General features: G+C 36.6%; 2 protein-coding genes across 6 annotated transcripts in view; both read left to right on the top strand.

Annotated features, from left to right (window-relative positions):
• KIAA0408 (KIAA0408 ortholog) overlaps window positions 1-10540 on the top strand; it is a 29887-nt gene extending 19347 nt beyond the window's left edge. The window contains exons 3-7 of one of the 5 annotated variants that reach the window (XR_004321989.1): window positions 1651-2013; window positions 2101-2180; window positions 3622-4945; window positions 6950-7215; window positions 7309-7448. Coding sequence is in view for 3 of the 5 variants with exons in the window: in XM_032484849.1 (XP_032340740.1) it covers window positions 1651-2013; window positions 2101-2180; window positions 3622-4954; window positions 7309-7482 (1950 nt within the window). In the remaining 2 variants the exon portion in view is untranslated. Of the gene's footprint in view, window positions 1-1650; window positions 2014-2100; window positions 2181-3621; window positions 4955-6949; window positions 7216-7308 lie in introns of all 5 variants that reach the window. The other 4 variants (XR_004321988.1, XM_032484851.1, XM_032484849.1 and 1 more) reach the window with 4 other exon arrangements.
• Window positions 9012-24917, top strand: LOC102514081 (iron-sulfur cluster assembly enzyme ISCU, mitochondrial-like). Its single transcript, XM_032484882.1, has 2 exons — window positions 9012-9102; window positions 23985-24917. Exons 1-2 carry the CDS (start codon window positions 9012-9014, stop codon window positions 24494-24496), a joined length of 603 nt encoding a protein of 200 aa, XP_032340773.1. The 3' UTR covers window positions 24497-24917.
• The last annotated feature ends 391 nt before the right edge of the window (window positions 24918-25308 follow it).

Raw genomic sequence — 25308 nt, 5'->3', positions numbered from 1 at the left:
AAGGATACCAAATAAATGGTTTTCCATCAATAATATTACATTGTTTATTCATACTTCACTGAAATCCCCGAGAGAATTTAAGATGTCAAATGAAATTCTATATAAGGTAAAGAATGTCAAAACTAGAAGAAAAAGATGAAAGGAAGACAAGAGGGAGGCTCATATGTGAACTGCATGCAGCAAGTCTGTCTTTCTAGTAACTAACAAAAAATGATCAGATGCATCTTTCTCAGTATTCAGAAAACAAAAGCAAACCTATTCCCCCAAAATAGCACTTTCTTCCCTGACTTTGCAACTAAAGCAATTTTGTTTTCATCTATGGCTCCTCAAATAGAGGACGATGCCACCAACAGTATCCTTGGATTTAGCATGGTACTTTTGAGGGCTGTCTCTTATAATGTCCCTCAAGGTCAGCCAAAATTATAATACCTACAACAGTTCAGTACAGATAATTTTACAGGGACCAAACAGTGGATTCATGGCTGCAATTTGATGCTATTCTGACTTCATCCAATGACAGATTTATAAGTATCTAGGGAAATAAATGCATATCCGTTAGGCATTAACTATTTATAGTGTTTCCCTCATCTGAGACTTGGGTAAATACTGAGCAGCAATAAATCTGTTCTCATATTCCTTGAATAATAGTGCAGATATGTAGTGGCTGTAAATGTAGTGCAGATATCGGTTGTGGCTGTAAAATGTAGAGTCATTTGCTTTAGTGGTTATCTGACAGTCGCTGGAATTTGGCAAGCGTTCCCAGAACTCTGGCCTGAAGAAAAAGCCACTTACTTTCACTCTTCAGGGATGAGCTAAGTATCTGCAAGTTAAATTAAGTTCTCAAAGAAATAATTGGGGGCGCACTTTAACATAGACTAATAGATGATCAAAGACTATTAGATGATACTGTATTATATAGGACAGGGTCACATTTGTTTTAATCAGCACAAGAAACTTTATGTTGTTGTTAACGGAGGTACTGGGGATTGAACCCAGGACCCTGTGCATGCTAAACATGAGCTCTACCACTAAGCTATACCTCCCCTACCACCAAGAAATTTCTTTTGAGTGTGTATAGCTTTGGCATTAAAAAAAATCTCAGTAATACCTGGCCCTCACCAACATAGCTTCCAAAGGAAGTATATTTTGGTTGCAAAATGTGTACTTAGGGAACGGAATGAGCGGAATCACTTTGTGAGATGGTCAACTATTTGGACAATTACGTGTTGGCACACAAGTAGGATCATATATTTTAAAAGTAGAACCTTAATATTAAACTCTTCTCTCTGCAAGCAGTGAGAGAGCATTGCCAGTAATTGATTCTGGTCATTGCAGTTTTGTTTACAGTGCTTCTGTGTCATGACATCCATATAGAAGTACAGGTTTATTTTATTTTTGAATGAGTTGATTTCTACTCAGAAAGATAGAAATTACCACCCATGCTCTGGCCTACTAAAGTAATCTTTATAGTTTATCACATTGTTGTTCTGGCTAATCTAGATTTTAGAAGCACGATTTGGCAGCATAAACATTAATACTCTGGGGTAGTAGACAGTAATATGGCATAGAGGACACAAAACAATGTACTTAGTGTCAAAAGTACTGACAAAGTGGATTAGGGAGACATTTTTATCTTTGTTTTCCTTCCAGCTCTGCCACGAAGTAAAGCTTCGGAGGAAAGTCAACACGCGTGAACGCGCTAAGATCATTGATCTTGGTTGTGAGAAGGCCATTCAAGATAAAATGGTGGAATCTTCTCCAAATTACCCCAATTCAGGACAATGTGAATTTACAGGGTTGAATCACAGGGATGATCTGGGAAAAAAAGATAACACAGAGCAAAACTTATTTCATGAAAGAAATCAAATGTGTAAGGAGCAAAAAGCTACCAAAAAATCCAAAGTAGAGTTCATGGATTCTTTGACCACAGATAAACAAAGGGAGGGTGAGGCCTGGCCTGACCTGAGGACTTCTGGGGGAGACAGTGGGAGCTGCTCCAGCGCCCTCAACACGGTAAGTAGGAGGGGTTGGCCTGGGACTGCTTCTAAAGAAACATTTACATTTCAAAAGGCTAACATGCTATTGCTTATATGTATAAAGGCTCTTGAAGAACTTGCCAAAGTTAGTGAAGAATTATGCAGCTTTCAAGAGGAAATTCGAAAGCGGTCTAACCACAGAAGGTAGGCTGGTACATCTCTGATGATTTTATGTTGGAAAATAAAAAAAAGAATATTGTTTTCAGTTAATGAACCCAAATTGCCTCTGGCATCTCATTCACACTTTCTTAGGGAGAATTAGTAATGTGATTAAAAGCTGTCATCTTAGATAGGAGATAAAAATGTAAATTGAATATTTCTCTGTTCACTAATTCTTAAAGCAGATCTTCTAACTCTGTAATTTGACTCTGAGGCACACTTTACTCTTTTGGTGTTTAGTTAAGCTGTGCCCACCATAATAAATTAGCAAGTATCCTGTAATGTAGTTTTTGTTTTGAGTTTTTTCATGTTGAGTATTTGGCCAGTGGAAGAGTATACTGGGTTAATCTAGTTAAATACATCTTTAAACTATGTCAGATTTAACAGTGTGGTGTTTTAATTATATAGTGATGTTCTACTGAAATATTTTGAGTCATTTAGTTCTCATTCTCTTTATTGCCTACTGTTCTCTGTTAATGAGCATTTGTCTGCCCTTTATTGTAAGTGATCTCATAAGTTGAAGGGATATAAGTATGATTTATATTTATCAATATGATTAACTTTAATTTATGAATCCACATTATTGCTATATTTAGGTTTTTATTTTGATAACTCAGAAAATTATTACTTGTCTATTTTCTTCTACAAACCACATCACATATAAAGTTTTCACTGTCACTTCGTGGTCTTTAGAAAAAAGCTCAAAATCCTTAATATGTAATTGAAAGTCATTACAAGTTAACCTAATGCACCTGTCTTACTTTCCATCATCCTTTCCATTCTTGCTTTATGTTCCATCCACACCAAAGTACTCACTGTCCTCTGAATAGCCTTACTATTGTTTCTGAAGCTCACTTTGCTTATATGCCCTTTACCCATCAACAAAATTGTCACTTTTCTTTCATGTCCAAATAACACCTTCCGTTTGGTATTGCTCATGTCTCTTTGCGCTTTGATTCAGATTTCCATCCTACTACTTAGAATGTTATTTCAAATTCAAGGAGAGGAACTTGGGCTCAGAAGACGTAATGAATAGGGATTCAGTAGGCAAAGAGGATATAAGGAAATGGCAAGAGAGAAACCTATAGAAATGGGAACCCCAATAGCAGACACCCCAGAGACCACACACAGTCTAGTCTGAGCGTAGGTGAAGTTTCAGGTAATAGAAAAAATGAGAGACACAGTTGAAAAGATGTTTTGGGTCAGACTATGTATGTTGAGTCTCGTATACAACACTGGGAGGTAGGCCTTATTTTACTGTAAAAGGAACTTGAAGTTTTGGACTAAGGGATTTATAAAAAAATAATGTTTGAGGAAGTTGTGACTCCTTTTCCTGTAACAGAATCCATTGCTTTAGTCTCAGTGTCTTTAAGGGCTTGTCATAAATAAAGTTATCACTAATATACCATGTTTTATAACTGTTTAGGATGAAGTCAGATTCTTTTCTCCAGGAAATGCCAAATGTAATTAACATGCCTCATGGAGATCACATGATCAACAATGGGCAGTGCCTTCCTTCAACCAATTTAGAAAAAGAAAAACAGAAAAACAGAAAGAATCTGTGCTGTACCAGTGTTTTCCTAAACAATTCTAAGAACAAAAGTGGAACCAATACAATTGATCTGCAAAGAAATGAAACTCCACCAGTTCCTCCTCCAAGAAGCACATCTCGAAATTTTCCCAGCTCCTATTCTGAGCAAGCCCATGGAAGTCTGAAGGGAAGTTTAGACCACAGCAGCAGGGTGGCCCAAGAAGGTCACGGTGAACGGAACTGCAGTCCTCATTTCCTGTGGCCGCATGATGCGATGCCTACGTTGTGTCTAAATGAAGGGAAGACTTTGAAAGATGGTATCATGTTTTCTTCTTTGGCACCAGAAACCAAAATAGATAACAAGCCTTCAAGTAATGAGAATGTTGGACTTAGCATGTGGTCATCTGACATTGGGACAGGTGCAAAAAATAGTCCCTCTACACTCTGGTCTCAGAAAACCTGCTCTATTCCCAATAAACCAAAATATGAAAAGGCGATCCCAGATCAGCCTGCTAAATCTCATCCTGGTCTTCATGTAGGCAATGACTACGGTTCCTCAGTGACACAGAGCACTAGCCCACTGAGAAGTTTCGGTTGCGGCTTTGAAAAGACTACTAGAAATGAAAAGCTGGCAGAAAAGACTGATGAATTTAACAGGATCGTATTTAGAACAGATAGAAATTGTCATGCAGTTCAGCAAAATCAAAGCTTCTCAGGATCATCTGAAGATCTTCAGCCCTGTGATACCTTAATTACTTGCGCAGGTAATGCTTCAGAAAGTGACACTGTTTCTGACATTCTGAAAACTAGCGCCCACGTGCCTGTGCCCAGGGAAACTGTGCCTGATAATTCCACCAAAAAATCCACAACAGGCCTCTTCAAACAAACACAGGAGCACGTAAGCCCGAGCAGTTACCGGAATATGTTCCAGGAGCATGACTGGAGACCAAGTAATTTGTCTGGCCGACCAAGATCGGCTGATCCCAGGTCAAATTATGGTGTGGTGGAAAAGCTGCTGAAAACCTACGAAACGTCAGCAGGGTCTGTATTGCAAAATTCTAAATGCTTCCAGGATAATTGGACCAAATGTAATTCTGATGTCACTGGTGGAGCCACATTAAATCAGCCTTTAGAAAAGCTCCAGATAGAACAAGAGCTTCAGCAAAAGACAGCTATGTGTGGGGCACAGCAAGTGAAGCAAGGAGTAGATCGGAAAAAGGTAATAGAGGTGAGAAAGCAATTTAACATATTTTGGTAGAACTGAATCCGTATTCAGCAGTGGCCCCAAATTCAGTCAGTTGCCCGTCCATATAAATAGAACATTGGCACACATTTTAACATTTTCTTAGTTCCTTGGCTCTTTGTTTGTGAACAAATAGAAACCTTAGGATTACAGCTCAATATGAACTTTTAAAAGTATAATTTTGTTTGTTTGTTTGTTTGTTTTATTGACGTATAGTCAATTTACAGTGTTGTGTCAATTTCTGGTGTACAGCGTAATGTTTCAGTCATACATATATATACATATATTCCTTTTCATATTCTTTTTCATTATAGGTTTAAAGTATAGTTTTTAAGTCTGAGAATAGCACATTATAATTTTTTTAAAAATTCTGAAATGGCACAAGGTAATATAATTAGGCTTAAGAACCTCAAAAAGATCAAATATTTGTTGTGAGCTTCCTTTTTGAAAAAAATATTCTGAATGTGCATTTGTTAATCTGTAGAATTTTATTCTATTGAAGTGTTTATATTTCTTAAAGTACATGGGAAATGTTTTAAAAATAACTTGCTCTTTTCAGTTATTAGCTATGATTGGGTCTGTCATTCCCAGAATTTGATTCGTGCTCTTCCTCATGGGATCAGTCACATGATTTAAAAAACATCATCTAAAATAGTGCCTTATGAAGTTCTTTTATTGTGGAGCTAAAAGGCAGTACATGGAAATAGAAAAATGATGTTGTAGTGTAAAAGGTTTAAGGTCATTATTATTTGTATAAGTTCTTTGCATGGAAATTGCCGTTCCCCCCGCCACTGAAAATGGGGATTTAAGTAAACTGTTAATCCTGCAAAAGAGTATAATCTTTGCTAGTTAGAGGAGAAAAATAGGTTGAAAAGATTGGTATTTACAGTGAAGAATTATCCATTAGTCCCTTTTATGCATAATATACAAAAATTTACAGGGTGCTGTATTGTTACAATTAGCCAGTGCTAGTTTTACACAGCACATGTGTATGCAGCATAGTTTTAGATCATGCAGGTTGCCTCCTTCTTGTGTAAAAAGAAAAAAATTGTATCATTCTTTCAAATCCTACAAAAGTATCAGTTTACATCCGTTTTATCAGAAACTTTGCCTGTTTGCCCAAGGTACAAATAATTATCCTGCTTTTGTATTTCATTTTTCAGTTGATCCCCAAAATACCTGTATGATTCTGTGGTTTCAGATGGGAAATGGAAGCATATATACAATAAACAGCCAAAATTCTCATTAACTAACAAATGTTACTAAATAGTTACCATTTTTGCATTGATCATGGGTTTGGGAGGAGTCCTCTACTGTAGATCCTTAGGAGTTCTCCATTCCCCCTCCCCAGGGACAAGTGTGAAAAACTAAGACTCCAAGGAGAGAAAAAGTAGATGCAGGTTACGGTCATAGAAATAAAAGACAAAAAACAAAACAAAACAAAATGAAAAAAACAGGTAAAAAAAAGAAAGGCCATCCTTACTGCCCAGCTCAAGTCAAAGACCACAGGCTTTGTTGAGAAGGTCGATAAGAACCAAAGGTGTAAAATGTGTCATGAAAGCTTTTTAATTGCTTTTTAATGGCAATGGCTTTTCTTCCATTAAAATAAAAAGGAAGCAAAATAGGAAGAAAGGAAAGAAAGAGAAGGGAAGAGAAGGAAATTGTTTTCAGTCATCAGATGATACCCAATATAGATCACAATTCTTCATTAGCAATTAAAATGAAGTTATATTTAAAAGTATTTTAAAGGTTTCTACCAAAGGCCATGGCTCCTGGAAAAAAAAAAGTAATGGTAATTTTGAAACTTGAGAAATAGTAACAGTGGTTCTTAAGGGGGAAAAAAAAGATAACATCAGGCAAATCATTTCGTGGTTTGTGTGCCTTTTGTTTAGGACCTCTAGAAGTGTCAATAACTTGATATAAAATAACTGGATGTAAATGAATTCTTCTTTAAATTACTGTCTTTTTGTTTTTAAACAGCACTAAAATATCCTAACACCTAACATTAAGAAAAATCTTTAGTTTCATCATATCAAAACTATCCTACATGAACTTTTGGATCCTGAACTCATAGTTCTAAAAAGAAAGCAGTCGTATCAAAACTCGTCAATGTGAAGAGATCTACAATATTATCAAACGCTATTTTCATATTAAAAGTGAATTGCTTTGATTAAAACACTCAAGACCACAAACGTCAGACAAATACCTTCTTTCATTTTCAATGCTTTTTCTTGCTCATAGATATGGTAATACATCCATCCCACAGTCGGTGTCCACAATTTATTAAGCCCATTGTTGGTGCCTGAATCGTGAGATGAATGTCTTCATTTGTGTCACAGGAATCCCTGGCAGTGAAATCCTCACATGGAAAAGGATTTTCCCGACCTGCTAGACCAGCAAATCGCCGTCTCCCATCCAGATGGGCATCCAGATCTCCATCCGCTCCCCCTGCCTTGCGGAGAACTGCCCAGAGCATCACCGTCTCTCTGCGATCTGAGGCATCGGTGGTCTGAGTCTCTGGCCTGGATTGCGAGACTACAAAAGTCCCAACTGCCAAACAGAGTATTCCGAGAGTTTACGACCAATCCTGTCTCTTCTGTATCTTTCAAGATTATTGGGACAAACAATTTAAATCTTAACTTCCCATCAGTCTTCAGTGTTTTTAATCTATGGAATAATTATCTTCCTGTATTTTGATTTCTTAGATCAGAATTTTTTAATGCCATCCTCATTAATTTGCCAATATGATTTAAGTTGAAACAATGTACTATATTGTATATTCTAACTTTCTTGCAAGTGGCAGAAAGCAAGGTTATGTGCATGGCCATGTGTTTGTAGGTGCATGTGTTGATATAGGAAATATCTTAGTATGTATTTAGATAAGAAAAACTTATGTGCTAGTGTTGACTTTGAAATTATAACATGTATACCTATATATTCTTTGTGTTTATTTAAAATTTTTAAAAATACACGGTATTATTTATATTTTGTATACCTTTTAATAGGTATCCACTTAAGGCTTTTGAGGTACTTATGTTAACTAACCACTTCCTTGGCTTCAACCACATTGAAAAATAGTTCTACGTGTATCTAACATTGGTAGCTTTCTATATACAGTTCATAGTTACTTAACCCATATAGGGATAGACTAATACCATTCACCTTGTTTATCTCTTTTAAATAAGTAAAATTGTCACAGGCTTAACCGATCAGCCTTCTAAAGCAAACACAAAATGTTCACAAAAGCATTTATATATCATTTGGCAGTCTACTCCGACATTTAACTGTGTACTTAATCCTTAGAGCCGGTATCCTAAGACTGCCTTGTAAATGACATGACTAAACAATGAATTTATTCAGGCAACTTCAGTAACAAGCATTCCTTACACGGGATATGAAAAGAACTTCAATTATGCTGAATTCTACTTTTTGTTAAAACTATAGTAAGCTTTTTGTTCAGCTACTTTATTTGGAGTCATACATATTGAAAGGTAAGTCATTCACTTTCTCCTTTTTCTAATCTTTTCCCTAAAATTAGTAGATAATAGACTAATTCAATTTTTTATTAAAAAGGAAAATCAGGAATGGTGTTTCATTGAGAGCTGAATTATATTTCTTATAGTGTGCTACATAAAAAAAAAAAAAGCCTTAAACTAACCTTTGACATCCATGAGTAGCATAAGGAATACAAACTTTTTTTTTGGCCACAATTTCCAAAAAGTGAACACGTAAAATCTATACTGAGAACTGATAAAAATATGAATGTTGAGGTGCTTGGAATTTTACATGGAAGATCTTAGAAGCAAATTTGTTCTCCATTGTCTCTATATAAAACCAAATGTGGTATTAGATATTAATTCTATTTAAGCTTTTTTTTTAATTACCAAAAAAGGTTATGTAATTCTTATGACAAAAATATTCAGAGCCTTCTCCTTGTGATACATTCTAACAATTTAGAGAAATTTTCTTCATTACACCATAAATTGAGGTAAAGTAATTAATTTTTAAATCCCAGACTGCCTTAAAGGCTCAAGACTGTTGCATGGTGAAGGACAGATTCATTCTTTCCAGTAAAGAGAGTTCCCAGGAGATGAGCGGAATTAAGCTTCTAGAAGGTGAGGCTGGAGCAGACGGTAAGTAAGGGCTATAGATCGACTCTTTTAATTCTTGTTTCTTTCAGGAATCTCCTTTTCCATAGAAAGCCTATCAGAGAAAAGTAACCTAGACACCAAGTGATGTTGCTCATATAATATGCTTCCTATCTAGAAGGGAGAAAAACACTGGGGAGGCGGTAGCCTGTGGCATAAAATGATAGACCTGTTAGGAAGATGGTACTGTGTAATGCTGGAGAGCAGCCCAAGAACTGTGTGACGTAGCTGCTCCTCTCCTTCACTGTATACCAGGTAGTCCAATGTGGATCTGTGGTGCCTAACTTGAGTTACAAGTCAGAATATTGAGAATTGTTTTTTAAATTAGATTTCTGACCTTATCACAGGATTACTAAAGCAGAATTTCCAGGGGTAGGGAGTGGGAATCTTGAATCCTTAGTAAAAAAAGAAAAACATTTGACTATTAGGGACATGTGGAAGCAGTGACATTAACTGATACCTAATGGATGGGTACCATTGGGTAGTCATGTTTCTTCTCTGGGACTTGCCTTTGTTATCTGTAAATTAAAAGGGTAATATTGTCAGGCGTCACAATTTTATGCCACTTTTTCTATTACCATTTTAATGAACCAGTGGAACACATTTTAACATCTTATGTTGACAATAATCATAGACTATTAGAGCTGGAAAAAAAGCATCTAGTCCAACTCAATTGTAAAGACGAAACTAAAAAAAAAAAAGATTATTTGAGTATTTTGTTTTCTCTTTTTAAATATTTTACAATTTTTTATGGAAAAACCTATCAGGTAAATGGAAGTGATCCTTAAAAAATATTTTTGATGTATTGTGATTTTTAACCAGTAGTTTTTCTACTTTGGATGGGCATTTTCTTCCCAACAGCATACCCTTTATTATATCATCACTGCTAGATTTAAGGGATTTGTAAACATATCAGGAGTACTTGAGTAGAAGTTTTCCCTGGCAGACTTTTTGGGGAAAATAATCTTCTATTATTTCAATAGAGGGTTATTGATGTTATAGGCTGATCTCAGAAAGGAGTAAGAGCGAGGCAGAAAGAGTGTTTGAGTTTCTGTGCATGTGTGTGTATGCCCATGACCCTTGCCCGGGTTCTCTGTATAGCCCTATGCCTGAAGCCAAGTATAAATGATGTTGCATAATTCACTTTATCAAAAATTATCCGTAACCTTATTTTTACATAGAAAGTGAAGGTGACCAGATATTATCATGCACAAAACATGATTTACTTCTCTGTAGAGGATTTAGCCAGACTCTATGTCACCCCAAGCAAACATCTGGACCTAAAAAAGAGAATCTGCTTCCCTACAAAGATTTTTCAATTTATTTTTAGGCACACTGTCTGACAAACAACTACCTGATAATGAAATCTCCTTCAGTCGTTGGAAACTATCAAATAAAATAGGGGTGGAAACACTTGCTCTAGCATCTGTGTACATCTGGAGCATTTTTATTTTCCTCCTTTTCTACAGTGAAAATCCAGCTGAGAGTTTTTTAAAGTCTAAACTCAAGTATGTACGTAGTTCAACCTAGCTTCTCCCAAAATATCTCTAGATAGTAGGGTCTAAAGGCCAAGCCTGCCTGAATCCCTGCACCTGGCCACATACACAACCCCATCTAGTTTCTCGTATGCTGACACCATTTTGTGCCCATTTAACTACTTATTGAGTCTGATTAAGTTTTGTTTGAAAAAGGAGTACTCCTCTGAAATTTACTTTTACATGGTGAAATTTAGTTAAATTATTTTTAGGCAGATGTAGATTTCAAGCATAGTACGATTTTGCTTCAAATTCCTTGAGTAGCAAGTACCTTTATCAGAATCTAGAATTATGATTTACTCATTTTACTATAGCTCAAAAAATATGCTTCTTCAAAAAATGAGCTTCATAAAGTAAAAAAAAATTCAAAACAAAGAAAAAAAAAGACTGGGGGAGGAGCTTTAAGGCAAGTGTCTACTCAACATTTTTTACTGTGGGAATTTTTCTTATCATAGGAAATAATCTTTGTCTCAATGGGAAAAAAAATCATAAGACTTAAAATCTGATACATGCTATAATGATCTAATGAATCCAACAGGTAAGAATGGAAAATTCTGGAAAAAAATTCTGCTTAAAATCTGATACATGCTATAATGATCTAATGAATCCAACAGGTAAGAATGGAAAATTCTGGAAAAAAATTCTGCTTAATATGAAGCCATGATAGAGTGTAGAAATGAGAAACGAGTCTAGAAATGAGAGACGAGTCTAGAATAGGAAGGACCTTAGAAGTCACCCAAAACAATCTCATATGGAGGAGAGAAACCTGCTACTTAGAGAGGCCTGCCTGGCTGCTAGGGTTACAGGGACAGGAACCCAGCTGGATTCCAGCATCAGTGTTCTGCCTCCCTGTATACCCATGGGCATCTGAGAGCTTGCAAAGCACATATGTATTCCTTATTTACTTCTTACAACAAATTTCAAGGCAGCCATCATGATTTCTAATTACAGAAGGAAAAATTAAATAGCCAAGATAATAGAATAAATATTTCCCAAGACAATACTTAGCAGCAAATATGTGGCTCTTCAGACTTAATTCAAGTTCTTTGTCCAAAGAAGCAAAGAGGAAGGCAAAGAGTGAACAGTTCCTTTTCACTTCTGTTTTATGCATGACAATGAAATTGTTTATTTTGCTTTCATTGAGAATTTCTCTTTATTTTGTCTTTTAATGATCTAAACCAAAATTCGTCATTCATGATTTACATGGTTTCAATTGTTTCAAGAGATATTATTCAAGCAGTCATGAAGAAGTCACACTTTATCAAAGTAATTTAATTTTTGATGCCTGTGCTCCAATATTGTATAGCTTTTGTATAGAAGCCAATATGTTGATGGTAAAAACAATAAGTATTCCAGCAAGTAGCCAAAGCAATCCTCATCTATAGCATCAATTGAATCTGGACCTCCTCAATTTTCAAAAGAATCACAGAAAATGTTCACTCTATATGACTTCAGTGTACTCCAGGATCACTACAAGCATTTCCCTTGGAGCATGCAGTTATTTCCAATTTTAAGTTAATTGTGTCCTGCCACTCTCTTTTTGAGGCTTTATTCTCCAATTAAATTATTTACCATGTAATTTTATACAAATCATTAAACAAATCTAATCCAGCTATTTGGGATCTGAAGACTTTTTTTTTTTTCATAATGCTGTTCAGCCTTAAAATCACACCAAATTTAAACTATAAAATTTTTCTATTTCAGTCTTTGCAAGAAATTTTTGTGTTAAAATAAAGCCAGGAAAAAAAGTAAAATAAATAAAATAGAATGTTAAAAAATAATTAAGCCAGGAAAAGATTCTCTGAATTAATGCTATCTAGAGTGAAAAAGTAAGTTTGCAATGAAACAAGAAAATTTTATTTTTAAAAGGAAGTTACATGAAGGAATAAAAGGGGGCAATAGTCTCTATATGTTAAAATTTAGGAGGTAAAACATCGGTAATAAAGATTCTTCCTCTGAAATCCCAGGCAAGAAGAGAAGAGCTGAGACCAGGCATGTCATCTGCCACCTCATTAAAAAGGAAACTGGTAGTGGTGCAGCCCAATGAGCCAAAGCTAAGTGAGTTCATGACACTTCCAACTCAACAGAAACAAACGCTAGGTATTTCCAGGTGAACTGAGGGCCTGGGAAAAGCACAACACTAAGGACTCCAAGGCGGACCTGCTCAGGCGTCATCTTCAAGGAGATTCCTCATAAAACATCAGAGACCTGACACTGCGTCCAGAGCTGGGGTGGGAATGAAATGTCCAGAGGAGGAAGTTAACAGCAGCAAGATACTAGATCAAGAGGCCAGTCCTGGGGACAAGCATGCAGGATACTAAAGAGAGAAAACTAGAGGTTGGGAGGGAAACTTCCACTGGAAATAGGAACAGAGAGGTTTTCATCGGCATACCCGATCTTTACCGAAGTTGGGAGCCAAGAAGCCTTGGCTAGCGAGTGAAGGACCCATTTGTAGGCAGCGAGGAGAGTAACCACCAGGAAACTGAAACAAATGGAGGGTCTGTGCAGCCTGAGACACTTTTGGGAACTAGAAATGACAGGAGGCCATCAGAGGACCTCCCAGTGAGGGATTTAAAAAGACAGGCAAAGATGACGAGGTATGGGCTGACATCCTCTTATCTCCACCTTCCTTTTATTGTGACTGCCGTTAGAATCTAAGATTTTATCTAGATAACCTAATAAATAAAATAAGCCATCTACATCTTCATGTAGTAGACTCTAAGAGCAAAAATAGACACCCAAGAAATTGAACGTGACATTTTTCTTCAATAAAAAATAAAAATAGCCCCATCATTAAAGAGTAGACCATTTTTAGGAGAACTTAAAAAATCACTGTATATATGGAGTAGACAAACATAGGCCAAACTGTATCCAAGAATAGAATATAGTCTCAGAGAAAAAGAAATGCAATGTTATATCTAAAGAAGGGGAAACTTCATTAGCTGCTCTGAGCTCTGCCTGAATGGAAAGCAGGTGGGCTGCATGGAGCAGAGGAAAAGGTACCTGAGAACAAGAATATGTAGGGTTGATACACTGCAGTTCAGTAGAAAAGGCCAGGGTCTGAAAACATGGTATTTCTGGCCACAGGACTGTTCCATTCTGTCTTAGGAAGAGGAGGTTCCCCCAGACTGATCTGTGCCACACAGGGTTGCCCAAGTTCTATCAACTCATTTTTCCACACTCAGTGGAGCACCCTTCTGATTCTCAAATTAACTACCTAAATGTTTAGAGGAGTAGGAGAACATCTAGACAGGGGTTCCTTGAATATTTCCAGAAGGTTTTCTCTGATAGCAGAAAAAAGAAGTCGCTCTCCAAAGGTCTCTGATGGTGTCTAAAATTCTTTAGATTTGGGGGCTTGAAACTCAAAAAATTTTACAGTCCTTAAACAAACAGGAATTTTGTCTGCTTTGTTCACTGACTGCACCAAACACTTAAGAAAGTGACAGCAGAGAGTAAGCTCAATAAGTGTTGAATAAATAAACAAAAAATTTTGTTACAATTTAAAAAATTAACAGAATGAAATGTTTTAGTCACTTGCTATCAGAAACATCAAAATAGGTTTTCCTCTCTGCCTCCTTGTTTAGTCACAACTGAACTGAATTTACTTTTATTTCATAAAATTGAGCCACCTGAATTTACATCATAGAGTAATTTCTTGTCGTAGTGTCACCATATTTTGAGAACTTAAAAATGCATATGAATTGAGATAGCTTTTTTCACTGTTTTGTAAACTTTATAATCACTAAGATGGCAAGAACACTACCAAAGAGATAGTACACTGGAATGTTTGAATCAATTGCTGTTAGAAATTTTGTTAAGTATCTTTTTGCTGAAAAGTCAAGTGACATGTTATATGAAATGTTGTAAGGTTGTCTCTTTTACTATCTTAGGAGAAAAATAGTTGAAGGGCCTTTCTGAAGGAAAGAAAAGTAACATTATATGAACTAACCTTTATCATGTGTCATTTCATTAAAACTTCCAAAATTTCATTGTTGATGAAGCCAACTCTTCACAGCTCTCACACTTTAATTGTGCTGCAATCTTGTCACATCCAGTGAAAGCTTTAACAATTTCACCTTCACAAAGAATTCACCCTCAAAGTGTTTTTGCTGAATAAGCCAACTTTGAGAAGAACTACTGTTTATCATTAGACAAAGTAGTGATTGATCATTAGCTATTTTTACAAGTTTTTAATTCTCCATTTAAAAAAGAATAATTCTACTGAATTGAAAATCTGATCAGCATATTTCTCTGCCTAAACTAGCACATATCCATGTCAAAGAGTAAGTTTTCAAAATCATTTCTCATTTCTTTACAAGTTGATCTAAAAAGATAAGCATCTATATAGTTGTTCCTGTTAACTGTCAACAAAATCCAGTGTTTCTCTCCAGCCCATTAATACACAAAGAAAATCAAAAGACAAACTCTTTGAGGGAAGCTACCATTGATGCACTGCTCCAGGCCTGCTAATTCATGCAGGCTGTAAAGGGTGACCTTCCCCCAACAATGTCAGCGTCATAGATTTGCTTCTCTGCGTGCATTCGTCGATATGTGTTTTCATTCATGAAAACTAATATAGTTTAAAAATTGTTTTCCTGGTTACTTTACCCTAAATCATCCATATAAAATTAATGGGGCAAAGATCAACTCATTACACTGCTAAATTATTAGTGTCCGTGCTTCCCAATTTAAAAATAACAAGCAAGGTTAGCATTTATCTCTCAGCCAGTCTCCAGGATATCCTTCCGGTGTGTTAGAATTATTGAACATCATTCAAGAAGTGTCTCTTTTTCATCTTGTCAGTTTCTTTTTAGGCCCCCAAACAGGTATGACCATAATTACAGCACAGAGCTTCACCAAGGTTGGGGGGTTTTCTTTAAATGAATCATCAGGCAGTATTGTCTTTTCAGTTGTGTTTTTCACTTCTAGCTAATATTTTTTTTCCTGTTGGTGCAACATTTTCTGGTTGTTTGAACAGTTCATTGTAATGTTAACCACAAGAACAGTGCTGGTTTATACAATTATTTTCAGGGTTTTATCCACTAAAAGAAATAAAGGATTAGACCTTTAGCATTTCCACAATATTCTAGCTCATATTTTAAATATGCCTCTAAATATATCCTACTATTTTTAGATGCCAGCTACCTAGTAGTAAAGAGGATAGTCTAAGACCTTTTCACCATCAGTTTCAATGGCAAAACTCATCTCTCCGACCTTTGCTGATTTTTTGGATGCACTAAAAATTTTAAGTCATCTGTTTTATTTTATCCAATATTCAGCTTGTGATCCAAACTTCCTGTATTAAATCACAGAATGTATTTCCTATAGGAAATATCATTTTAAAATTATTACACTTTAAGTGTATAAGTGAAGAAAATAACATTACACACACAGTACAGATTTTTTTTTTTTTAGTACGTATTTGCTATTGGCAGGAAGTAGAACTAGAAGGAATCAAGCACTTGTAAACGAATGCATCGCAGTAATTGTTAGAAATTCTTTAACTCCATTTTGGAATCAGTGACTTTCCATGGGGTGTAATCTAAAGTTTGGAAACATTGATTCGTGCAGTAACTAAACGATTTCTCTAAAGACTGGCTATGCAGGTCTCTGAGGACATATGACTAAATCACACTTCTCAGCTTTTCCACTCTAGCAGCCAGTGCCATGAGCAGCCTTAGCACACTCCGTTCTTCCCCTATTAGCTGTCCAGATCAATTTCTTGGGACTGCAATGCTGACAGCACTTAATTCCCCAAGGACAGCAGTACCAAATTTTCCAGTCAACAAGCATGCATAAAAACGGTATGCTTTCTGGGCTCACATAAAAGCAACAAAATATTCACCAACAAAGAAAATCAGATTATCTTATTTTTGTTGAGTCAGCATATACCAAACACAGTTTTTTACACTTTTTATTTTGAAGTAATAACAGACTCATGGGAAGTTGGAAAAGTAGAACAAAGAATACCATGCACCCTTTGCCCAGCCTCCCCTGATAATGACATTTTATAGAGTTCAATCCTAAAGTCAAAACCAGGAAATTGACATTAGTACATTACTGTTTTAAAACCTGCATTTATTTGTGTGTGTGTTGTATAGTGTTATGCACATTTCCCCTGTACAAATTTGTATAATCACCACCACAAAGTACAGATTTGTTCTATCATCACAAAAGAAATCCTTTGTGCTACCTCTCTGTACCTGTGTCTCCCTCCACCACTACACCTGGCCGTGTGCCCGGGCAACCACAAATCTGCTCTCCGCCTCTCTAGTTTTATCATTTCAAGGATGTTATATAAATAGAATCATACACTATGTAATACTGTGAAATTAACATTTTCACTGAACACAATGTCCTTGGGGTCCACCTGGTTTTTTGCACATATATCATTAGTTCATTCCTTTTTATTGCTGAGTAGTATTCCATTGCATGCATGTACCAGACTTTGTTCAACCATACACCAACTTAAAGACATTTGAGCAGCTTCCAGTAATTTACTATATACACTGCTCTGAACATTCATATACAGGTTTTTGTGTGAAATAAGTTTTCATTCCACTGGGGTAAATGCCCAAGAAGAAGACAACTACTGGGTCATATGGTGAGAGTATTTTTTAGTTTTGTAAAATCTGGAGGACTGTTTTCCATTTTACCTTCCCAGCAACAATGTATTCAAAATCCAGTTTCTCCTTATCATCACCAATATTTGTTATTATTGCATTTAAAAAAATTTTTAGATGTTCTAATAGGTTGTGATATCTCACTGCGGGTTTTTTTTTTTTGCATCTCCCCAAGGCACCAAAATGGAGAAAAGCAGAATGCCACTGAGCCCATTACATAGCACTTGTCCGCTTTGATGCCAAGCAAGGGTGGAGGCTTGGCTCTCCACTGGGCCCGGATGACAACAGGGTGGGTGGGTTTACAGACTAAAGACTAGTCCAGCTTGCGCCTCCTCATTCAACTTCATTGGTGCCACATTGAGATGGAGGCTCAGGTTCCAACTGGACCCCACTAATTCTACTTTGTAAGGAATATCAGAGCATTGTTACCTTCCTCCACTTAAGAGGTAGAATTGGCTCTCCACTCATCTTAGCCAAAACCACAGAGGATGTGCCGTTTGTGGGGTGGACAGTGTATTGTGTTGTATTGGTATTTTTCTGGAGTACAGTGATTATGGTCATGAAGCTTTTCTGTTCTGTTAGGCTGCCTTTTTCCTGGTCCTTTAGCCAGAGCAAATCAGTTTTTCTGGGAGTTACTATCGTCTGTGCCTATTGGTGGTCCGGGTTGCAGGCTTCCCCGGTGCCCTGTCTGAGATATACAGACGGCAAAAAGAAAAACCAGGAAACTCAACCCTGTGTCATGCCTCACACCCTCGGTTAACTGGTCACTCTTGCATCTTTATCTGAGACTTTTGATATTTGTTAGTTTTGTTACATCCTGGGTGTTTAAAGAAAGAGGACCTGTTAAGAACTGGGCTATTTCATGTTGGCCAGAACAAGAAGTCCTCCCAAACAATTTCTTTTTATAACAGCTGTATTGAGACGTAATTTATAAACCATAAAATTCATCATTTTGAAGTGTATAATTCAGTGGGTTTAAATTTATTATAGGAGCTACACAACCATACCACTGTTTAATTTTAGAACATTTTCATCACCCCAAAAGGAAATCCTATGCTAATAGTAGTTACTCTCCATTCCCCTCACTACCCCTTCCTCCACCCCAACAAGACCTTGGCAACTACTAAACTACTTTCTGTCTTTACGGATTTGGCTATTCTGGAAATTTCACATAAATGGAATCATATGATATATGGCTTTTTTATAACTGGCTTCTTTCACTTAGCATAATATTTTCAGGGTTCATTCACACTGCAACAATTATCAGTACTTCATTTCTTGTATTTCCAAATAATATTCCACTGTATGAATACACCACATTTTTTCCATTCATTAGTTGATAGACTTTTGGGTTGTTTCCATTTATGAGTTATTATGAATAATGCTGCTAAGAACACTCAGGTAACAGGTTTTTGTGAGAATATATGCTTTATTTCTCTTGAATAGATACCTGGCTGAGAAATTTCTGGGTCATATAGTAAGCCATATGTCTAACATTTGAGGAGCTACCAAATATTTTTCCAAAGTGGCTTCACCGTTTTACAAACACACTAGCAATATACAAGTGTTCCAAATTCTTCACATCTTTGGTAAAACTTTTTATTGAGACTTTTTAATTTTAGCCATCCTCCTGGGTGTGAAGTGATAATCTCATTGTGATTTTGATCTGCACCTCTCTAGTGACTAAAGATGTTACACATCTTTTGTATGCTTCTTGGCTATTTGCATGTCTATTCAAATCCTTTCCCAATTTTTGATTGTGTTGTCTTTTATTATTGACTAGTAAGAACTCTTTACATCTTCTGAATACAAATTCCTTATCAGATACATGAGATGCAAATATTTTCTCTTATTCTGTATGTCGTTCTTTTATTTTCTTAATGGTTTCCTTTGAAACACAAAAGTTCTTATGATGAAGTCCAATTTATCTATTTTTTTTTCTTTTGTCACTTTGATTTTGGTGTCATATCTAAAAAAAAAAACAAACCACTGCCTAATGCAAGGTCATAAAGGTTTACTTCTATATTTTTATAGTCATCTTGTTGTTTAGTTTACAGTTAGTTTTACGATGCATTTTTAGTTAATTTTTGTGTATGGTGTAAGGTAGGGGTCTGACTACATGGTATTGTATGTGGATACCCAGTTTCACCTGCATCACTGATAAAAATTAATTACCATATACGTAATGATTTATTTCTGGACTCTCAGTTCTATTCCACTAGTCTGTATGTCTGTCCTTATCCTGGTCTGACACTTTCTTGATTACTGTAGTTTTATGGTAAGTTTCTGGGCTCCCTTCATTCCCATATAAATTTTAGGATCAGCTTATCAATTTCTGCAAAAGAAGAGTGCAACCATGTTTTTGGTAGGGATTGTATTAAATCTGTAGGTCAATATAGAGAATATTGCCACCTTATCAGTATTATATCCTCTGATCCACAAACGTGTGATGTCTTTCCATTTACTTACATAGCCTTGAATTTCTTTCAATATTGTTTTGTAGTTTCCAGTGTACAAGTTTTGCACTTTTGTTAAAATCAGTTTTAAGTATCTTATTCTTTCCGATGCATTTGTACATGGAATTGTTTTCTTTTTATTTTCAGATTGCTCGTTACTAGTGTGTAGAAGTGCAATTTATTTTTACATATTGATCTTGTATTAGCGGTCTTGCTGAATGCATTTGTTAGTGCTATTATTTTTGTGGCGGGTGGGTGATAGGAGGTTCTTCAGGACTTTCTACATACCAGGCCACAGCAACTGCAAATAGACTTAGTTGTACTCTCCCCTTTCTCATCTGGAAGTGTTTCACTTCTTCTCCTTCACTAATAGACTGGGAAAGAGCATCCAGTACCATGTTAAATGGAAGCAGCAAGAGTGGACAACCTTGCCTTATTCTAATCTTAGGGGGAAAGCAGGACCATTTATTTATATCTCTCAGTAAAATCAACAAAGAAGATTTCCAAGCTTAAACTGGCAGAGAGCATTACATAGAAATTTCAAACTGCTAGAGAAGAGAACAAAGAAATTTGGTTTTGTGGGGTTTTTTTTTCCCCCAAATTATGCTCAGGATATTAACTCATTTGTGTAAAGGAGAAAAACCAGGAATAAGTCTTTCACCATGAAAGTATTCAATCCATTTAAAAAAAAATGATTAATAAACTGTTGAGGATTATTCTTTAAACTCCATTTCACATTTGTGCCTGAAGTAAGCACCTCTTACCCAAGTCATCCAAAATTAATTTACAAAGCCTGAAAATACATTCTTTCACCTAATATCTGTTTTCCAACTCTGTGGTTTATACTCTAAAATGGTCATGGCTTATTAACCAAAGCTTTCATAATTATTTAAATCCAAGCCCATTTCCAGAGAGAAAAAATACATTAGGGGAAAAATCTAATTGAAATCTTGACCTTTAAAAATATTTCTTTTCCTTAATAGTTCTCATTTCTGAAATTTTGTAAAGAGCAAAGGAAGGCAGCTCTGCTCACCACTGTACCACCAACTCAGTACCTACAAAGAGCAAAAGGAAATGTTTAGAGTGGAAAGAAGACTCACTTTCAAGAAGTGAAGTGATTGGATTTTCTGGTTTCAGTCTGGGATTGGGGTCCAAGGCCTCTTGGTCCCATAAAACACAATGAAAAGCCGGATCTGGTTCTAAAACACAACCACTGTTAATGTCCCCAAGTTCACACAGTACATGTCATGCAACGGGGGACCCAGACAGGGGACCCAAACACAAAGAACACTAGCAACCAGAGACAGAAAAGTAAAGCCAGTGTCCTGGGGAAACACGTAGTCAGGGAAAACAGCAAGGCACATGCCACGCCACAGCCCTGCACGTCCTGCACGTCTCACAGCGGCACGCTGAGGACACGTCAGGGAAAGGGCTATAGGAGAAGGCTTTACCACATACTCTTATTCTACGTATTGACAGAAAAAGAGGAATAGGAAATGGCCACTTGATTTTGATAGTGTACCAAGGGGAGCTTCTTTTAACAGTGTCATGGAAACACTGTTGAAAAAAAGCCTTGTTGGAAAGGGGAGCCCCACAGCTCAGGCTCTGCCATTAGCTTGTTCTTTTATCAGGCTGGCTCAGACCCGTGTCTAGATAGTTACCAGGAAGGGGAGGAAATGAGCTGCCAACACCAACCATCCCAAGGTGTCTCTCATGATATTTGTAAACTATAGCAACCGGGGGAGGAGAAAGAATTTAGAGAACTTTAGAGGACTTAGTAGCAAATAGACACTCTTTTGACTATAGGGGGAAAAAAAAGGCATTGCTTTACTGTAGAATGGAAAAAAAGTAATGGGAGCACTTATGTATAGCAAAATACTTCTGTATTTTCTACTCAAAATGTTATAGAAACAGATACGTGGAAGGAGAAAATAAATCTTAAAAGACATAAACAAAATATGACTTTGTGTCCAAATTGGGAGATTAACTTAATTTTCCCCTAAAGAATAAGAAAATATCTTTTTATCTTATAAATAAATCTTTCTTTCATTTTAATTACATACACACTATTTGTTAACTTCACTGTATTTAATCTATTAATTAATTTTAAGTAATAGACTACAAAACACTAAGTTACTCACCTTGACTTGGATTAAGAAACTACTATCCATGAGAAAATGGTTCCAACCAGCATATTTATGATGACCATGGGTACGGGATTGTTATATTTAACAATTATAAATACAAAATGACCAGTTGAATTTGAACTTCAGAGAAACAACAATCGGTTCATAATCACCTTATTGGTTTAGTCTACTCTGAACCAATTGTTAACACAGAAACAGAGTATAGACAGGTGATGATGGCAGGTGGACAGCTGGCTGTATAGATACAATGGTCGGCACATACTTACACTAAAACATTTGCTGCTGTTCTTTGATGCTCCTCAAGGAGCATCAGAAAATAGAGGAAAGAAAAAGGGAGTGTTTTAAAACCAGAAAGCAGAGACCAAGGGAAAGGTTGCTAATGATAAATTGGTTGCTTTGAAAAGCAGAAGAGGTTTTAAGTTGATCTACCTGGGAGGCTAGTGGAGCTCCTAGTAGCAGCAAGATAGCACCAATAGGTATTTGCCAATCTTGATCCCCTGCAACATGCAGCTCAGAAGAAAACACAACAGTCGAAAGAATTCTTTTGACTTTGCCAAGTCAAAAGAGGAGTTACAGCTTAGAGTAGGATAAACTGATAAAGTAGTTATAAACTGACTGTTAACAAAAAAGATAAAGAAATCAATTAAGAAGATAGAAGCTGATGATAAAATATTTTCCATTGTAATAAGGCTCATTATATAAAATTTAAAATTGTTAGAGAAATATAATTAAAAACACAATGTTTTCCCAACCCAAATAGATAATAGAGAAATAAAGCATTTTTTTAAATTTTTGAATAAGCACTAAACCAGAATATAATGCACATCAGAGGTAATCTGCTAAGAGGTTGCAAAAACAGAAGGGAGTCTCACCCTCTTATAGAGCCATGCTGATACAATCTATTATATATTTGTTTTCAAGATAATAATAACTAGTCTTCAAGTGGGAGGATTGGACTGCACCATTTGTCACACATAGATCGTCCTAAATTCACCTGGTAGTTGGGGTGGCCATCTGTGTTAGCTAACTGACCTACCCAGAGGCAAAACAAACTTCTCATATTTTTGTGACAGAACATAATTTTGCAAATGGAAGCCAAGTGCCCACTGAAGTTAGGCTCCTGCCCTCCCACAGAGACTGGGAGAGAGGGTACTGTCTCCTTTAGTGTTCACATTTCCTTTTTGGGGGTGTAGGGAGCTTAAACAACAAACATTTATTTCTCACAGTTCTGGAAGCTGGGAAGTCCAAGATCAAGACTCCCGACAGAGTCAACAGATTAAGTGTCTTGTGAAGACCCTTCCCGGTTCATAGACTTCCAGGTTTATTCTCAGTGTCCTCACAGGGCAGGAAAGTTTGATGTTTACATTTCAAAAAGATGGGTCCCAGATCTTTGAGAGAAGTATTCCTCGTTCATAAAGCTGGCAAAGGCCTATCTAGTCTCCAGAGGGATTTACAAATATTTTAAAAAGAGGAGACAGTCCTTATAGTTACAAGGTTTCTAAAGGAAATGTTCTGAGAAAAAGGCGGAGAGGGGGATCTCTTCCATTATTTTCAACAGAAAGAAATAGCCCCTTATTTTTAAGTTGTATTTGCCCTTAAATAATATACAGAGAAGTTAAGTTTTAAGTTATCTTGAAACTACCTATACCTGGATATAACCCAATTAGCATTTTAGTATATTTTCTTATGATATTTTATATATCATTTTGTTTGGCTTTTATAGCTTTAATCAAATAATACAAACATAATTTTGTGTCTGACTTTTTTTTTTTAACATTATCCCATGTTATTAGAAGTATCACTTTTACTGACAGTACTTTAATTGTTGGCATTATATTTCACTTTATACAATAGTTAATATCTTGGTGAATAAAGCTTTTATTCTTTCATACTTACCATTATTCCTTTTGAAAGAGTGTCAGGAATAGGATTTCTAAGTAATTAAGAATGAACATTTAAAGCTTTTGATGTTGCTGAATTTCTAAAAGTTACTTTTCTAAATAAGACAATATGTTTTATCCAAAGGTTTTTCTCTCTCTTGTTTTTCAAGCAATTGCACGCCGTTCCTATGATGTTTAAAGTGACTTTAATAATTCCTTCTTGAAGCCCGCAAGGTGGCAGCGGCTGCAGTTGGCCGTCTGAGGTGCGCGGCGTCGGCCCTGCTGCTCCGGGCGCCCCGTCTGCCCGCCCAGGAGCTGTCAGCTCCGGCTCGGCTCTATCACAAGAAGGTTGTTGATCATTATGAAAATCCTCGAAATGTGGGGTCCCTTGACAAGACATCTAAAAATGTTGGAACCGGACTGGTGGGGGCTCCAGCATGTGGCGATGTGATGAAATTACAGATTCAAGTGGACGAAGAGGGCAAGATCGTGGACGCCAGGTTTAAAACGTTTGGCTGTGGTTCTGCGATTGCCTCCAGCTCGTTGGCCACGAAATGGGTAAAAGGGAAAACGGTGGAGGAAGCCTGGACCATCAAAAACACGGACATCGCCAAGGAGCTCTGCCTGCCGCCTGTGAAACTGCACTGCTCCATGCTGGCCAAACATGCCATCAAGGCTGCCCTGGCTGATTACAGACTGAAACAAGAACCCAAGAAAGAAGAGGCCGAGAAGAAATGAGCCCTCGGCGAACCTGCCCACAGGTCACACCAGCTGCTTGCCCACCCGCCGTGCAGTCAAGTAGAAGCCCTCGCACTACAATAAAAGAGCTATGAAATCTGCACAACATTTGCTCTCCACGTTGTGACTCCAATGCAAGCAAAATACACAGTCTAGTTGTTCTGAATCCTGTGATTTCTTTCAGTTCACTTTTATCGCCTTAACCCAGTTCATGTCTGTTTGAATTGTGTGTATGGCCTCAAAACTGAAATCCATAGTGAAGTCTCGCATTTGGGGAGGCATGAAGTGCACAAATATCTGATTTTACCTGAATCTATTTTGGGGAAGATTACCGATAGAATGCCTTGGTAAGATTATTTGCTAGAACCAAGTATTGTACATAAAACAGATTTGCATATATAATAAATAAAAGAATGGAAGATGAACAAAAAAAATAATTTCTTCTTCTTAATCCAATTAAATACCTAGTGCATTCAGAACTACTGGGAATCACAAAAAAGAATATTCTTGTCATTTTTTACCCTCTTTTAAGGGAGAGCCCAACCCTTTTTGCCCTCATTGGAGGCACAATGAGCCATCACTGACGAAAGAATAGCAGGTTTCAAAGCTAAGAGGAGAAGGAATACTAGGCAAATCTCACGTTGCCTTCAACCATGCTTTGAAGCCTTAATGAACACTTGTGATAATGTTATACTCATATAGAAAACAATTTGCTCAACCTCATATTAATAACTAAATGATGGCTTTTTAAATAATCTATTCAGCTGCATTACATGTTTTTCTTGCTCTGCTCCGGACTGTCATGTTTACCC

This window comes from Camelus ferus, chromosome 8 (assembly GCF_009834535.1).
Source record: "Camelus ferus isolate YT-003-E chromosome 8, BCGSAC_Cfer_1.0, whole genome shotgun sequence".
Lineage (NCBI taxonomy): Eukaryota > Metazoa > Chordata > Mammalia > Artiodactyla > Camelidae > Camelus > Camelus ferus.
Note: the sequence above shows the minus strand (reverse complement) of the source record. Positions and strands in the feature narration are given on the sequence as shown.

Excerpts from the sequence above, each read along its gene's own strand:
- LOC102514081 (XM_032484882.1), top strand. The coding sequence starts at position 9,012 with ATGGTGAAGGACAGATTCATTCTTTCCAGTAAAGAGAGTTCCCAGGAG. Across the intron at positions 9,103-23,984 it reads AGGTGAGGCTGGAGCAGACG|CCCGCAAGGTGGCAGCGGCT; the intron begins GTAAGTAAGGGC and ends TCCTTCTTGAAG.